The sequence below is a fragment of the Peromyscus eremicus genome, chromosome 10, assembly GCF_949786415.1.
Source record: "Peromyscus eremicus chromosome 10, PerEre_H2_v1, whole genome shotgun sequence".
NCBI classification, from domain to species: Eukaryota; Metazoa; Chordata; class Mammalia; order Rodentia; family Cricetidae; genus Peromyscus; species Peromyscus eremicus.
The window spans coordinates 92,846,404-92,864,464 of NC_081426.1; the positions used below are offsets into that span (position 1 = coordinate 92,846,404).

General features: G+C 41.0%; 1 protein-coding gene across 1 annotated transcript in view; it reads left to right on the forward strand.

Moving 5' to 3' along the window:
• The window catches only part of LOC131920848 (ATP-binding cassette sub-family G member 3-like), a 40,786-nt gene extending 34,110 nt beyond the window's left edge, over nucleotides 1-6,676 (forward strand). The window contains exons 13-15 of the mRNA XM_059275310.1: nucleotides 3,130-3,219; nucleotides 4,023-4,108; nucleotides 6,523-6,676. Of these exons, the coding sequence (XP_059131293.1) occupies nucleotides 3,130-3,219; nucleotides 4,023-4,108; nucleotides 6,523-6,676 (330 nt within the window). The remainder of the gene's footprint in view (nucleotides 1-3,129; nucleotides 3,220-4,022; nucleotides 4,109-6,522) is intronic.
• Nucleotides 6,677-18,061: the final 11,385 nt, after the last annotated feature.

Here is an 18,061-nt window from a genome sequence, read left to right on the forward strand (position 1 = left end):
CAGGTCATAAATACAATCAGAAAATGAGTGGTCTGTCACTGCCATTATAATATATCCAGTGTCCCCCATATATTTCCTTCACCACAGAAAAACAAAAAGCAGAAAACATCCAGGTGGGATGGTCATTGTTTTAGCATACTTGCAACTTCACCCCATATCCCCTGGAATCCCCTCCCCCATATTTCAGCATTTCTAGTTAACTGCCCATAGTTACAACACCCAATCAAGATGTAAGTCACCCTATACAGGAGACAAACAGTAAACAGATGGAAAGTTCTGCTCTGTCATATTCAGGATTGGACTAGTAAAGGAAGCCTTGGCATTCTGGTTCTTAGAACTAAAAGCCTGAAACATCCTTGGGTACTCCTTTTGGGGTATGGTGATGGTGTTTACACCTCCCTCATTGCTGTGGTGCTGGACTCCTAGGGCTTGGGCCAGTAGACAAACATGGTGCTGTGGACCAGCCCATCTGTAGGAGATGGGCTCTGCTGCCATCCCAGAGCAAGGACCCCACAGCACAGAGGAAAGAACAAGGGCAAGGAACCATGTCAAGGAGTTCTGCCCATTGTTAGTTCTGGTCCTCCTACCCCAGAGTGCAGAATGGAAGCCTAGTCACCTTCCAGAGCCCAGAACTGCCTGAACATTGTTATGGAAGATTTTAAAAAATGAAATGCGGATCTACATTGACTGCAGTGCATTGGGTGGAGGGTTAAAGAGGATTGAATGTGTGTATATAATAATATGGGTCAAGCCTATGTGATCCCTCCCATTTTCCCTTCTCATGTGTGATTATATATTTAAGAGGGGAATATGGCTTCTGGGAATAAGTTTTTCCCAGAGAATATATGGCTAGAAATTTCAGAAGAAGTACACAGGTTATTACAATGTTAAACTGTCTCCTGGAAGTCTTCCTACATTCTGTGAAATAGATTGGCCTTTGTTGGGTTAGGAATCCAGATGAAACTCCACAAATACCAAAGAAACAAGTAAATAAATAAAAGAAAACTTTAATCTACACTGGTAGGAATGCACCACCTCCTTGAATGGATAGAGGCCTCCTCCCTTCCCCACACTGCTGCTGGTATGATGAAGACTGTCTTAGAGTAACTCAGAACTAAAGAGATTTGTTTCAGATTAAAATAGCTCTCAGAAGGGCTGGAGTCTCTCTCCACATGAATGTTACATGTGTCTCCTATCTTAGGGAGTCAACAGCCCTTCCCACCAGGGAAACTAAAATCAGTTTCTCATCAATTGTGTTGAGGATCTCTCCTCCACTTTGCTTTCTCTTAGATTACAAAGTTTTCACCCAGACTCCTCTACTAAAATTTCCAGCCCAGGGTTTCCAGCTTGGGGACCACATGCTGCTAAAAATCTGAAAAACAAAACAAAACAGAAATCAAATTCAAAGAGACCTGGGAAGCCCCTTCCTGTGACATTAACTGAGACCACAGTCCAGAAGGTTGAAGAGGTGGGACACTTTACACCCAAGAGAAAGGCTGCTGACATCATTGCCCAGAGGAAATGGACAAGCTCAGCACAAGGAAAATGTTAAGATTGAAAAAAAATCCTGCTTATCATTTTTAAACAATAATAAAAACTTCTTAATGTAACTAAGAAAGTTTTTCTACTAACAGTTCAATTTGATGAGTGTCTAGTCTTACCCTTACTTTAAAAAAAATACGTAAACAGAAAACTTTCTTGGATGGACAAGTTAAAATTAATTCTCAAAAGAAACCTAACAATACCTCATTACCTAAAGTACCTGTTGGTAGAGTTCACTTTGCTTTTACATTTTGATAAATGTGCTTATAAAACTGATGTAGAGAATTGAATACTTATGTGAACTGTGTTAACAGCACAGGGCATGTGCCCAAGGATTGATTGCTACTCTTATGTGGCAGGACATCCCCAGGCTCAAATATCCTTTTCCTTGGAATGGGACCCCAAGAGGAAATGGCATATTGTCCTCTTTATGAGAGAAGGACTCATGGGGTGGTGAAGTTTGCCAGAGTCTGTTGCTCTTGTTCGCAGATGTGCAGACAGGTGCACTGAAAGCCTATTATCAATAGCAAAGATGAATTATTCCTCATGCAACACTGGCATGGATTCTTTCACCAATGGGTGGTGATACTTCCAGCAGTTTTGTTGTTCAGGATTGTTTTGCTAATCTGGATCTTTTGTATTTCCATGTGAATTTTAGAATTTTTTTCAATTTATGTGAATTGTATTATAATTTTTATGGGTATTGCATTGAATCTGTTGATTACTTTCGGTAGAATGGATATTTTCATATTTATCCTACCAATCTATAAGCATGTGAGGTCTGTCCATCATCCAGTATCTTCAGTTTTCTTTTCAGTATCTTAAAGTGTTTATTGCACAAGTATTTCATTTGGTTAGATTTATTCCAATATACCTCTTCCCCCTCATTTCTTTGATATTTTTGTGAATGAGATTGTTTTCCTCATTACTTTCCTATATGTCTGTAATTTGTACTTAGAAAGCTCCCAACATTTCCATGTTTGTCATGATGTTTTTTCACAGCCACAGGAAAAGAGCTAAGATAACTGGTTATTGTATAAAGTTTCTAAATGGCACCTGAAAACTAGTTACGGAGCCAAATGTTGCATTTTCTGTAGAAGCATTTGGTCAGAAGCAGTCTGAATGCATGCACACACAGTCACTATTTTACATACTCTACTATACCTAAGACTACATAGGACAAGTTTTATGTGAACTTCAGAGCTGTCCCTTATTCTTCCTTGTTCATCATTCATAATAAATTAGATATTGTGAGGAATCTAAAGAGGATTTTAAATGTGTAAGATGGATGTATTTAAAGTTTAAAGGGTGTGCATAGGTTACATGCCCTTTTAAAGATAAACAGCATAAGCATCTGAGAGTTTGGCCCCTGCAGAGTGGGGTGGCAGATCCTTCTTTTAAAAACCATAAAGAGCCTTGGCTTTGCAAAGAGTGAAGAAATCTGTTTAGAGTTAACTGAAGGAATGTTTTAAAGAGGTGGTGTGAGCAGAAATAGTCAGAAGGATGAAGAGGTCTTGAAGAGGGAGGCTCTTGTCTAGAATTCTTAGTCACAGGACTGGTTCTAATTGGTGTTTCTATTCTTTGTAGTATATCTCAGGTCCGTCACTATATTTAGGAAACTTACTAGCTGGGCTCTCATGGATTCAATACTTTAACATTCCTCATTACGGATTTACAGTAAGTTGTCCTGTCTGTCACTGTACTTGGGGTCTCTAACTGTAGCAACTGAAATGAATCCCAACCAAGTCCTTTCCCCAGCTGTAATCTCTAACCAGAAGCTGCCCAGGATTTTCCTTCCAGGAGCAAAAGATGAGAACTTTACTGTTAATTCTAGCCAAAGTTCAGTGATTCATCTGGGGTTTTCCCCAGTCACATGTTATTTGAGGGAAGTAAAGGGTGAGAAAAACCCCAGAGTAAAGGAAAATAGATGATATAAAGAAAAGCATACAGTAGTGATTATGCCCAATAAGGAAATAATGAAAGGATCAAGAACTAAGATATATAGTTTATGTCAAGAAATTAAAAGAAATAGAAACCATGCCATACTCGTAGCCATATTGGCTTTGCCAAGCTTTCTCTGCAGTAAAGTGTGTCTTAACAGACTTTCTTACTCACATAATCTCAACTGGTTTTGATAAAAAGAAGCAAGAAATATTGTTAGTATAAATCATAGTATTGTTTTAATTACAGTGTATATATGGTTATAGACTGGGCAGAGAAGGAGGTGCCTGAGGTAATCCAATTAGAGAGTCCACCTCTTAGTAGTTGGGAAGCACCATCATTTCAATGCTAAGCCTCCTGCTTGTGGGGGAGGGGCACTGCTTTGCTGGGCAGACTGAACTTGGTGGAGGTTGTTCATTTAAAAATATATTTGGAAATTACACTCAAAATTGAACTTAAATTTATGGCTGTATTTATTCTTTAGAAACTTAGGTAAATATTAAACTATTTGCCTTTCCCTGTTCCTGTTTGTGTTACAGGCTTTGCTGTACAATGAATTCCTGGGACAAAACTTCTGTACAGAACATAACACAGCAGAAGTCAGTAGATGTCAGAACTATGTAATGTAAGCTTGAGTTCAGTGTCACAATGGGGACACAGAATGCTGCTAGACCTAGACAGGAAAACCCGTCCTTTCAGAATGAACGCTGTCTTCTGCCAGTTCCCCAGAGTGACTCATTGTAACCAATACACATGTGGATGTGTTTTGATCCTACTGCTCTGTGGTGTAGAATGTGCAAAAATGGTTCTTTGGGCCTTTAAAAAAATGGTTTTGGTGTCTTGATTGTGGATTTGAGTTCCTTGTTTCAGAACATTTGGGTTTGACTGAGGCCGCTCTGATAGTTTACAAGGGCATACAGTTTCCACATGTATAGATCATGGTACCTGTGAGCAGAGCCCAAGAATGGCAGGGCAGCAAGGACTAAGGTGAATAAGTTTTGCCTGCTAGCATGCAGGGTCTTCCTTCTGCCTCATGCTCTGGAAGATTTTAAGAAATCAAAGGCTAATGTGTGTGTGTGTGTGTGTGTGTGTGTGTGTGTGTGTGTGTGTATAAAATGTCCTACCAGAGGACATGTCCTGCAATGAAAGAAACATATATTTCAGTATTTTGAGAAGGCAATACCATTTTTGTCTAATACCATGAAAATAGAAACAAAGATTTTTTTAAATAAAATTAAAGCATATTGTTTTAAAGTTTTAATACTTTTCCTTTCTATGGATTGCTCTCATTGATTTGATTTTGATATATAAATGAGAGAGGAACATGCTGATAAGTTAAATCTCTCATGGATATTCAAAATAATAATGAATAATAGTAACCCAAATTGTGTTTGAATTACTGATAAGAAAACAAGTGTGGGGAGATATCTTATTTCCAATATTTCCTCTCTCCTGGTGTGGTCTGGCATCCTTCTCATTGAAGTTCCTTACCAATTTCTTGTCAGAAGGATGTTGATGGTGTTGTTGGTTGTTTTGCTCTTTTGCCGCCCCCGCCCTCCCTCCAGCTCCCAAATAAATCACACACAGAGGCTTATGCTTAATTACATATGTTATATATGTTCAGCCTTAGCTTGGCTTTCTTGCCAGCTTTTCTTAACTTTAAATTATTCCGTCTATCTTTTGCCTCTGGGCTTTTTCCTTTTCTTACTTCTGTATATCTTACTTTCACTCTACTCTGGGGCTAGCTGTGTGGCTGGGTGGCTGGCCCCTAGCATCCTCCTCTCCTTATTCTCTTGCTCCTTCTTCATTTTCACCCTTGTTTATCCTTCTATTTATTCTCTCTACTTGCCAGCCTTACCTATCCTTTCTCCTGCCTTGCTATTGGCATTTCAGCTCTTTATTAGACCATCAAGTGTTTTAGACAGGCACAATAACACAGTTACACAGAGTTAAACAAATGCAGCATAAAAGAATACATCACATCTTTGCATCATTAAACAGATGTTCCACATCACAAACAAAGGTAACACGTGTTAAAATAATATTCCACAAACAGATGGGTAGAGTGAAACCAGAGGTGGGTTATCCATAGACCTCATACTCACAAAAGATTTGCCCTCACAAGAGAAGGAAGAAATCTGCCCTCTCAGGAGATTTGGGAACTGTTAGATCCCATGAGATACACAGGGATGGATACACAAAGGGATGGAGACACACAGGGATGGAGACACACAGATATGGAGACACACAGGGATGGAGACACAAAGGGATGGAGACACACAGATATGGAGACACACAGGTGGTAATTCTAGTGTATCCAGAATTTTTAGCAGCAGCACCTTTTCTAACCTGTGTCAGGGCCCCTGCATCCTGCTGTGCTCCAACTGCTACCCAGGCTCTGTCTGTAGCCATGGGCTGCTGGGGATGTTCCAAAGCTGAGCATCCATGGTTGTCACTGCTGTCTTAGTTCAGGAGCTGACAGGAATTCACTGACTCCTGTCAGAAACCCTTAGTCTCTGCCAGTCCTGGTTCTAGAATTTGATGTTGTGTTCTTTTGCACAGCTGTCTACTGTGGCAGCAGAATTGCACAAAGCTTTAATCTCTTAGAGTGTCTGTGTGTCATTAGGAAACTGAGGTTTTCCACTTCATGAGAAACAAGTCCTTTATCCATGCCTTTGCCCTTTGAGGAGAGGGCAGCATTGCAGATTTAGAAATGAATGACACAGTGAAGACTACAAAGTTGGGTCTTAGTGTGACTCTGTAAACTGGGCATAGTTACTGAGCCTACTTCCTCTATACCTTTAAATAGATGCGATAGCTAAGCCTCTTTGGATGGTTTTTGAAATTAACAAAAGAACCTGAATCAAGTAGGTAAGATTGACATAATATATAACAAAATAGTAAACACATCGTTACTAATATCAATTAAATATAAAGAAGAAAATTTTAATGATGTGTAGAAACTGAGTTTTTGAAAGGAAGCAACAGTGAATGTACTGAATAAACTTTGACATTATTTTTGTGTGTGTTGAATTACAGATGTACTGGTGAAGAATTCTTGACAATCCAAGGTATCGATCTCTCATCATGGAGTTTCTGGAAGAATCACGTGGCCTTAGCTTGTATAATGATTATCCTCTTTTCAATTACCTATGTACAATTATTAGTTCTTAAGAAAAAGAGACATTTTTAAAAAACACTCAGTCACCAGAATGCAAGGAACTGATAGGTGAATCTCTGATAGGCAAGGCCAAGGGGACTTCAGCTTCTGAATGTCTCTTGCCACTGCTGTGCCTTCACATGTTTGCTCCTGCCATTTTTCTCTGGAATGAATTGTGTGAATGGGGGTCAGGGGAATCCCCACTGCCTTTAATGTTGTATGTTTATCTCATGGAAATATCCTATCCTTCTGACCATTTTTTCCTGTGGATTATTATGAAGACAATTTCCTCTTAACCCGCACTGTTTAACTCAAGTAATGATTTCATACAATAACAGTGGTAGTTTAAATAGAATTTTGATGATTAAGGGTTTTTAACACGTGTAGTAAGGAATTATGATAGAGGTTATTTTAGTGGGAAAATTATTATAGGTAAACATAAGACATAGTGTTGTCCCTTCCCCAGATGAAGCAGGGGCTGCAGAGGATAGAAAATAGGACAAGGAGGTGTCATCAGCTGGGACTTATGAGTTTCTCTTGAGGAGCCTATAGACTGTGGTTTAGGTGAATGATTAAGGAAAACAATCGAGTTGGAGGAATTAGCTTAAATTCTTTTTGATATTGGGAAATGTGTTCACGGATTTTGGTGTGCATTATAGATAAAATAAAGCTTTAAATAATACTTCATGTAACTAGAAAAAAGAATTGGATGCTTAGTTAAGATAATTGGGCAGAACTCTAAAATATGAAAAGTGAAACTAGTAACACATTTTTCTGGCAATTATAAAAACTACTGCCTTTGTAACAGTTATAGCTGAAGGCTCCTGATCTATAAGAAATCTAAAAGATAAATGTTTAACTGTATGTGGGTGCTTTGGGACAGTTTGTTTTTCACCTGTATTATGTAAAATGTTTACTGTTGTAAGGGAAATGGGAAACATGTTAATTTTTTACTGGTATTCATTGTAATTATTCACTTAAAAATAGAATGTAACCACATTGTAATTTTTATATTGCTTGAAAGATTCTGCTGGAGTGTATAAGCTGTAAGGGAAAAAAGAAGTTAGAAGGAAGACATCAGGAAGTAGTGAGAAGGAAGTCATCAGGAAGTAGTGAGAAGGAAGTCATCAGGAAGTAGTGAGAAGGAAGTCATCAGGAAGTAGTGAGAAGGAAGTCATCAGGAAGTAGTGAGAAGGAAGTCATCAGGAAGTAGTGAGAAGGAAGTCATCAGGAAGCAGTGAGAAGGAAGTCATCAGGAAGTAGTGAGAAGGAAGTCATCAGGAAGCAGTGAGAAGGAAGTCATCAGGAAGTAGTGAGAAGGAAGTCATCAGGAAGCAGTGAGAAGGAAGTCATCAGGAAGTAGAGAGAAGGAAGTCATCAGGAAGTAGTGAGAAGGAAGTCATCAGGAAGCAGTGAGAAGGAAGTCATCAGGAAGCAGTGAGAAGGAAGTCATCAGGAAAGAGAAAGAAGAGAAACGTCAGGGTAGAAGAACAGAACAGAAAAAGGATAGAGTAGAACAAGCAATGGAAACAATAATACAATGAAGAACTAAGCTTTGACCCTCAGAAAGTCCTAGTGTATCAGTTTGTCTGTCCAGTATTCACCTACTCTGCATCTCCTCTTCAGTTTCTCTAACCTGCTGAAGGCTTGCCACCCATCAACACCCTAGGTGAGAACCTGATATGTTGGAGATTTGTGTGTGTGTGTGTGTGTGTGTGTGTGTGTGTGTGTGTGTGTGTGATTCCCCTTTTTGCTGGCCCCAGAGAATCAAGGATTACACTCTCAGATAGAAAAGTCAATGGAGCTATCAGTCCACAGACTCTATGGCTCCCTTCAATTCCTGGGGTGCTGAACTTAATTTGCTGTTGTTGTTGTATAAAGCTAGCCAAAAACCAGCAACTGGAGTCTTAGGCTCTATGGTGAAAATTTTCTACAGTTGTTTAAAGAGATGTGATGGCAAAATGTCTTTAAATATTTATAGTTATACTCATGGACCAATGCTACAGCCAACATTACCCAGAAAACATTCCCACTGTAATGAATGTACTGTGGTAAATGCACAGACTCATGGCTGCTCCAGGTACCAGAGTAAGTGACACTTGAGTGCTTAACCCTAAACAGAACACCTTTCCACCCCTCTAGAGCTCCAACTTGTGTGAAAGATGAGTGGAAAGAACACACAGGAGACAGAAGATGAGAATAAGGGCAGGAAATACTATATTGTGGCATGACACACATAGTCATTGCAACCATGGTTTGTCTCATAACATCTACAGCTACCTGCACAAGACTGGGTCCCTCATCAGCACAGCAAGGGTCAGAGAGGGACTCAACAGGACCATACTCCATTCTGCTGAACTATTGCTACTGGTAGATTATGGGAGAGAGGTAGTCATTGATTTCACATGTATACTCACAGAAGAGCCAGCTAGGATCCAGAGGATATTCTAAAACCCAGGGTCACACAGACAGCTCTGGTTTAACTATGGCTCACAAGACAAAACCCAAAGATATGAATGTGAAAAAGGGACTTGTAAAGAGGGGCATTTGAAGGGATTGAAAGGGAAATAATAAAGGTGGGAGGGAGTGAGAATGGCTGAAATATATTATATACATATATGGAATTGTCAAAAACTTTTAAATAAAGATTACAAATATAAAACAGGAACTTCTTGTGTATAGTATCTAATGAAGACTTTTTTAGTTGGTTTCTGTTGTACTTTAATCAGCAATGGTTATTTTTTTAATATCACAAAGTAGTAACAAACTAAATTATAAGTAAAAGTATCTAAGCTTCAAGATAATGTTATTAACTATTGCATATTAGTTCATCTCATCGATAACAATCATGAGAGGCGATCAATCAAATTTTTTTTTAACCTGGAAAAGGAAAATTTGTCCTAGAAAATCTTACATTCTTTACATTTTTACATCGTCATCTTTACAGTGAGAACATAACCTATCATTCCCCAAATGTAATAGCAAATGAATCCATCATTGGCCATTATGTGGTCCATAAAAAAATGTATTGATTCCATTTTAAAAGCATGGTTCTAAAATATGTTATAAAAACCTATGTTAATTCTAGGGTTAAAAAAAATCAGTGAGCCGGGCAGTGGTGGCGCACGCCTTTAATTCCAGCACTCGGGAGGCAGAGCCAGGCGGATCTCTGTGAGTTCAAGGCCAGCCTGGGCTACCAAGTGAGTCCCAGGAAAGGCGCAAAGCTACACAGAGATTAAAAAGACCACAAACAGGATATGCCTAAAAAGCAACATAAAATCATTTCCTAGCTTTGGACCCTGGGACTTTAAGATCAGGGTGGCAGCATGCTGGTGTTTGGCAAGACTTCAGCTAGGTAACTGCCCACTGCTCACATGGTGGAAGGGGCCAGGGAGTTGTCTGGGGAGCATTGTATAAGAGCACTAATTCCAGTCACAAGAGCTCTGCACCTGCCACTTACACATCTTATAAAAGGCTCCCTATCCTGACTCCACCAGCTCGTGAGTAGAATCTGAAAAATGAGTTTTTGAGAATGGTGAACATTTACTCCATTTGCAGGATGTGTTTGTGATCTTAGACTCATAATCTCAGAACCTTGCATCTTATTGAGCTGAAGATTTATGTATCTTTTCTGGTTCGTGAAGGATTGGGGACTCTGGTGACGACCTACGTGGATGCCATCAACAGTGGAGCTGTGCCTTGTCTGGATGATGCGGCGACAACTCTGGCCCAGCGTGAGAACTCAGCAGCTGTGCAGAAGGCAGCTGACCACCACAGTGAGCAGATGGCCCAGCGACTGAGGCTCCACACAGACACGCTCCAGGAGCTGCTGGGTGTGCACACAGCCTGTGAGGAGGCAGCCATTGCTCTCTTCTTAGTCGGGAATAAGTCAAGTTTTCTGATTTTTGACTTATTTCAAGTCTTACATCACAATACTCTTCTCATGAGAAATAGTCAAACTGACTTCCTACCGGGTTCTTTGAAAGTTCCTCTGTTCTTCCCATTTGGTCACATCTCTGTACATTTTCCTTGCAGGAATCCATAGCAAAGAAGGGGATTTGTGCAGAAGAATGAAGAGACCCTTGTGAAATACTCCTAGAGAGCTGAATCAGCTTTAGAGGCTCTAACAGAAAGTATTTCAGCCTCCATGTTTTCCATGCCTAGAGGTCACTCGAGAGAAGACTGAGCATAACTATTGGTGGGTGTCCATGAAAGGGGTGAAAGTGAGGAGCAGGGAGCACAGGACAGGGGTGAGGGTGAGGAGCAGGGAGCACAGGACAGGGCTGAGGGTGAGGAGCAGGGAGCACAGGACAGGGGTGAGGGTGAGGAGCAGGGAGCACAGGACAGGGCTGAGGGTGAGGAGCAGGGAGCACAGGACAGGGCTGAGGGTGAGGAGCAGGGAGCACAGGACAGGGGTGAGGGTGAGGAGCAGGGAATATGGAACAGGGGTAAGGGTGAGGAGCAGGGAATATGGGACAGGGGTGAGGGTGAGGAGCAGGGAATATGGGACAGGGGTGAGGGTGAGGAGCAGGGAGCTCTGAGGACAGCATGAGGAGGAGTCTCACGAGTGTGAACATGCTGCACCACTTGAAAGGAATAATAAAGCCTGAGGAAGTCAAGGCACCTTAGCTCCTCTTCAGTGTTGGAGATCAAAATTAGAGCCTTGCAATGCTGTCCAAACATCCCACTCCAGATCAATCTTTCATGTGTGTGCAGGTGTCTAGTTGTCTTGAATGAAAGTCTGACTGGAGAGTTAGACTGGGCTTAGAACAGGGCAGCAAGGGTCAGAGTGCGTAAGATACCACAGAGGGTGGTGTGGAGATGGTGCATATCCCGGGCAATAGCAGTGGTTAAGATTTCTGAGCAGGTGGTATGATTCATATTTTTTTTTTTTTTTTTTGCAATCATGTCTCTTGCAGAGAAAGAGTTGGAGACAGTCAAAAATGGTGATTAGCATTTCTGCCTGGTCCTGGCAGCAGGTCCGTCTACATATAGTCTGATTACAGAAAGATTTTAAGAGTGATTTATACCTATCATGAAAGGCAACAAGAAAGAGCGGGCGGGTCTGGGGATCTGACCTATAGGGTTCTCCCTCCACACTGAACACACTTCCAGCCTTGCAGGATTGCTGCCAAAGCCGGCCCCTGAAAAGGCATTTCCTGGAATGTAACTCTGGTGGAAACTGAAAGCAGCTGAGCATCTTCTGTAACTGGGGCATTTCTAGGAAATCAGCTGTTTCTTGTGTTAGCAAAACAGGAAAGCGGTTTTTTTTTTGTTTGTTTGTTTTTTGTTTTTTTTTTTTCAGCTCAATAGAGGTTTGCAACTACAAAATTAAAGTACAAAGGCAATTAAACCCCTTAGCCCTGTGGTAGTTTTCTTGTTTAAAAACTCTGTCTCTCAGTATGTCTGTCTGTTATTCTCTCATGATGTGTGTGTCCATGTTTGTATGACGCTTGTTTATGTGTGTAAGGGAAGGTCCACGTGTGCCATGTTGCTGTGGAGGTCCGTGCTCCCCATGTTGTTTGTTTTAAGTTGTGCAAGCTGGCCCACAGGTTTCTGGGTATTTTTCTGTGTCTGCCACTTGCCTTGCCACACTAGCACTCAGATTGCATATGCATGATACAGCATGTGCTTTCACGTGGATTCTGGGGATTCAAACTCAGGCACTCACACTTGAATGGCAAGGGCTTTACAGACCGAGCCATGTTTCCACACCCCAGTGTACATTTGTGGAACGTATTTAGAAACCACATTTTCCCAAGGGCATATTTATGTTTCACAGTCTAGAACAGCTTCTTTTCACGGACTGTGGTTTTGGTTGGGAACTTCACCAAAGCCTCACAATGGTCAATGTGTCCCTTAACGTCTGCTGTCTCCACTACTCTCCATGGTGCATGTCTCCACAGGGCTTCCAAAATCAGGGGAGCTGTGTTATTTTCAACTGTCCGTGTTTTCCCACAGCCTTCTTGTTACCTATTATTAAAACAGCCACTGGAAAAACACAGTAAAAAGGCAAAATCAGAAGCTTATTATTTTAAAATACAACGTGAAAATTCTTCATAAAAAAGGTTGTACTAGTGTTTATAAAATCTCCTGACATAACTTAGGAGGGTGTGGGGGCATAAATAAGAATATAAAAACAAGAAGAGACCTAAACAATGGAAGAAGAGAAACAGCAAAGGAAGAAGAACCAGGCTCTAAAATATTCTGTGAACAAGGAGATTGGAATACTCAGGACGCCAGGAATAAGATGGAGCAAAAGGTTGAATGTACTCTCAGGACATGTATGTCAAGGATGTTCTGTCTTTGCTGTTTGTTGTGTTCGGTTTCCTATAGATGAGGGATGCTGGGGAAATACACAAGGGCTAGACACCTACAGATGAGGGATGCTGGGGGAATATACAGAGGTAATGATCTAGATGCCAAAATGAGACCCCTGTTCTGACTTGTTAGCAATGTGGAGTAAAGTCTTACAACTGATGATGGCTGCCACCCCACCTTGCAGGTAAACCACCTCTGTGCTTCTGAGTCTGCAGTCATTTTCTATGTCTCTTTGATCATCTTCTCTACAGGCTCATAAATAGAAAACTCAGAACACTCTGTGAGGGGAGCTGAGATTACATCTTGAAGCTCATCAGGCTCATTGAAAATTGTAGCACTTTCTTTTTATTTTAAAAAATACTTTTATTGAAAACTTTTTTCCATACAATATATTCTGATCAAGCTTTCCTGTCCCCCAATTCCTCCCAGCTTCTGCCAATCTCCCCACCCACAAACCCATGACTTTTCTTCCTGTTTTTAGAAAACAAACAAAGCAAGCAAACAAACAAAACCATAATAAACACGCACACACACACAAACACACACACACACACACACACACTCTATAAAAACACAAAATCAGAAACCGTAATAAACAAAAAGTCCAATAAGATAACAAACACTCAAACAAAGCAATATCAGACAAAAAGCACAAAGATGCCATTGCGTTTGTTTGTGTTGACCATCCACTGCTGAGCATGGGGCCTACCCTTACATGTGGTTTGTATCCACTGGAGAAAACTGATTTTTCCTTTGCAAGTGGGTGTCAATTGCAGATAGCTTCTTGGTGGAGGTGGGGACCAGTGTCCACTGCCCCCTCTCAGTACTGTGACCCTGTCTGGCTTGAACCTGTGCAGGCCTTGTTAGTGCTGCCATGGTCTCTGTGAGTTTTTATGTGTCACTCCTGCTGTTTCTATAGGATACTGAGTCCTTGGAGTCATCTATCCTTTCTGGGTCTTGCACTTTTCCTGCTTCTTCTTCCACGTAGCTCCCTGAACCCCGAGGGGATGGGTTTGATGAAGACGTCCATTTAGTACTGAGTGCTCCAAAGTCTCTCACTCTGCACCTTGTTCAGTTGTGGGACTCTGTGTCAGTTTCCATCTACTGTAAGAGAAAGCTTCTCCTATGTGAACTGAACAAAGCCCTGAACCATGGGTATTGCAGTGTGTCATAAGGAACCACTTCATTGCTACGTTCCTTTGGCAGAGCGGTAGTATCTGGTTTTCCCCAGGGCCATGGCATAATAAGTCAGGTTCTTCATCACTTACATAGTGTCATGTATGGGTTCCATCTCACGGAGTAGGTGTTACATCCAGTGAAAAAGTGATTGGTTACTCCTAAGTGCACAACCCACAGTATTTCAATCATAGTTGATACTGTTAACTCATCATGGATATGGAAAAACCTGGTGCTGGATGCCAAATAGATTCCTTCTTCATTCTCAGATGGGAGTTAGCACTCTATTAGAAGTAAGGATGATGGTCCATGGTGAATTATAAGTCAGTAATGTAGTCACAAACAAAAGGGGGAAGTGAGTCAATATCCTACAAAAAAAGTAAAATCTGGTGTGGTGATATTGTGTCCCCCAATATAATGTGCACCCTAATAAACTTATCTGATGTCAGAGAACAGAACAGCCACTATATTAAACGTAGGTTTAGGCAGTGGTAGCACTGCCTTTAATCCTAGCATTCAGGAGACAGAGATCTGTCTGGATCTCTGTGAGTTCAAAGCCACACTGGAAACAGCCAGGCATGGTGACATACATCTTTAATCCCAGGGAGTGATGGCAGGAAACAGAAAGGTATATAAGGCATGAGGACCAGGAACTAGAGCCTTTTTGTTAAGCTTGAGGCTTTTGAGCAGCAGTACAGCATACAGTCCATTCAGATAAGAACTCAGAGGCTTTTAGTCTGAGGAAACAAGATCAGCTGAGAACTTGGCAAGGTGAGGTTAGCCGTGGCTTGTTCTACTTTTCTGATCTTTCAGTGTTCACCCAATAACTGGCACCGGGTTTGTTTTTATTAATAAGACCTTTTAAGAGTCGTGTTATAATCAGGAGAGAGAGCATGCTAACCCATCACCAAATTGCAGCTACATGCCTGAGCCAGACGAGCAGAAAAATCACCCCACTGACACACTCACCTCAGAATTGTAAGATAAGGAAATAACTGTTACCTTAAGCCACTAAGTTTAATGGCCCATTTTGAAGCAAGAGTAACTGATATAATAGTTATTGATTAGCTAATCATCTTAAGTCTTAGCACTGCTTGAGTATCTACACAGTAAGATACTTGAGAATATATAGCATCTTCTCTAAAATCTTCAGGACTTTAGATAGTAACAGGAACATAATTGAATTTATATAGAGATCCATCTCTCTCTGCCTCCATAGTGCTGGGATTAAAGGTGTGTGCCCCTATGCCTGGTGTATGAAAAAGTGCTGTTGTGAAAATCGCTGTTCCAGAAAAAAAAGTCTATAGGTTCAATATAATCTCCACTAAAATTCCACTATTCTTCACAGAAATAGAAAAAAATATTAGAATTATGCTAGAGGTATTATCATGCTTGATTTCAAGATATACAACGGAGCCACAGTGTTAGAAGCAGTACAGTACTGGCACAGATATAGAAATGCCAATCGATGGAATAGAACTGGGGACCAGGATATACTCACTTATATGGTAGTTCTATTTTTAGTCCCTGAGAAATTTCCTCCGATTTCAACAGCACCTGTGTTGGTTTACACAGCCACCACCAGAGAGGAAGGGCTTCCCCTCCCCCACATCCCCACCATCTTTGTTGCCAATTGTTTTCTCAATGGTATCCATTTTGATTGAAGTGAAATAGACCTTAAATCATTTAATTTACAAATCCCCAATGGGTAAGGATTTGAACACTTTTAAAAATACTTATTATCCATTGGGTTTTGTTTCTTTTTTCTTTTATTTCTTTTTTGCGTTTCTTCTGTTGAGAAATCTCTGTTTATTTCCATAGCTTAGTGTGTTATTTGGTTTCTTGATGTTTTCAGGTTTTTCTGTATTCTGGCTATTATTCCCCTGTCAAGGGTGCAGCTGGTGAGGATTTTCTCCCACCACATAATCCAAAGGACTCTGTCTCCTATTACAGAGATACTTGCCCATCTGTGTTCATTGCTGCTCTAGACATAATAGAGGAGATGGAAATTGCCTAGATGTCCAGTGCTAAGATGGCAGGGGTGATGAACTTAATGGAAATGTGGCACTGTAATAATCCATGAGAGGAAGATACAGACCACCACACTAATGTAGACAATTAAGTTTATAAAGTCCTTTAGTTTTAGCTGTTGACCAAGAATGTGCTCATGCCTCAAAGTCTCCTGGTGCAGAAGGTCAGAGTTACAGCATTTTAAAGGCAACACCTACAATTTCATTGATGCTGAATGAGAGAGATTATAAGCTTGCATGATTTGTTTTGACAGAACATGGATATTTCAGATACAATATAACACTTAATTTTGACTTATACCTTCTTTGGTTATTTTAGTTTAAGTTCATATATCACTAATTACTTTGGTTAATAAATCTGGACCATGGTGGTCATGGGGATCCCAAATGTGTTTCCAAGGCAGTCATCACTGTTGGGGGTAGACGGCTGAGAAGTGTCTGAGCTGACCAAAATGGAGTCAGGACAGGATGGCTTTGCCTTAGTCACTTCAGTACAAGTGTGCAATAGAATTGTATTCAGTTGTAAAGAAAATGAAATTTGCTGGAAAATTGATGGAATTAGAAAATATTATGTAGAGTGAGGTAATCCAAGTCTGGGAAAACAAATTTCACTCACAAAAGTTGGTCTGTCTTTGAAATTTTTAGATTTCTGTGTTTAACTTGGATGCCTGTAGAGGCCAGGAAGTGTGAAAAGGGTCATTACTAGGGAGGGCACTAAAATGTGTGTTATATGAAAATATAGAGGGAACTCTGGCATAAGAAGGTTTATTTGGGGGTAACAGAGGAGAAAGGAGGTGAGGGGGTGGAAGGAAGTTCATCTGAAACTGGATCTGTGTGAAAAAGCCATATGGAAATCTATAATTTTGTAACCCAATTAAACAAAAATAATTTAAAAACTGAGTTTGAATGTGGTGACCTGTATGAGTGGATAATGCTGCTTCTAGAGTCATGGGTTCTCAAACAAAAATTCTCATACCTTCTTAGGAATTGTTGACCCAGGAAGCTCCAGATGCCACAGAACTGTAAGGCAGGTGTCCCAGATCCACTTGGGTTTAGAGAAAGGCCAGGTTAGGTCTAGGGGGTGAAGAGAATCACCCAGAAAGTTGATCACATAGTTACTAAATCCTCGGAGTTGGGGATGTAACTCTGGCATACCTGGGGCAGGCCTGGAGCCCTGGGTTAGGTACCAGCACTGCTACACAATAGAAGTAAAAACTACCTAGAAGTAGACAACAAACACACAGAAGGAAGGACACGGTGACCTTTGGAAAAGGCGGCCATGATGGAGCTTGAGGGAAGCCCTGTGGTCCTCTGTCTTTCCTGTGTGTCTCACTGCTGCTCTCTCCCATTCCCCTCCTCTCCCCCACCTCTGTCCTTCTCCATTCCTCCTCTTCTCTTTTCTTTCTGCTCTTTTGTTTTCAAGGTAGAGGGCAGAACCAGTTTCACTTTGTAGCCCAGGCTGGCCAGCAACCTCTATGTAGCACAGGCTGTCCTTCAACTTGCAAACCTTGGGCCTTAGGCTGAGTCCTGAGATTATAGGTGTGTGCTCCTATTCCTCCTTCTGAAGTATTCGAAATGTTCTATAAAAAATCTGAGTTTCACTAATACAAATATGTCACATTGTGAATGTACATCAAGCTGTCTAGTCAGATTTTTTTATAATTTTGTATGTATGTGCATGTGTGGTTGTATGTGGGTGTGCATCCCTGTGGAGGTCAACAATAGTGTTATCCTCACTCTCACCCTGAACCTGAGGAATGAACCAGGGATTTCTGATTTAGCCAGAACAACTGGTCAGCAAGTGCCAGGGATGCCCCTGCTTTCCCTCCCACTACCAGGCTTTTCACCTGGTGCTGGGGATCTGAACTCAGGTCCTCATGCTTACAGAGTC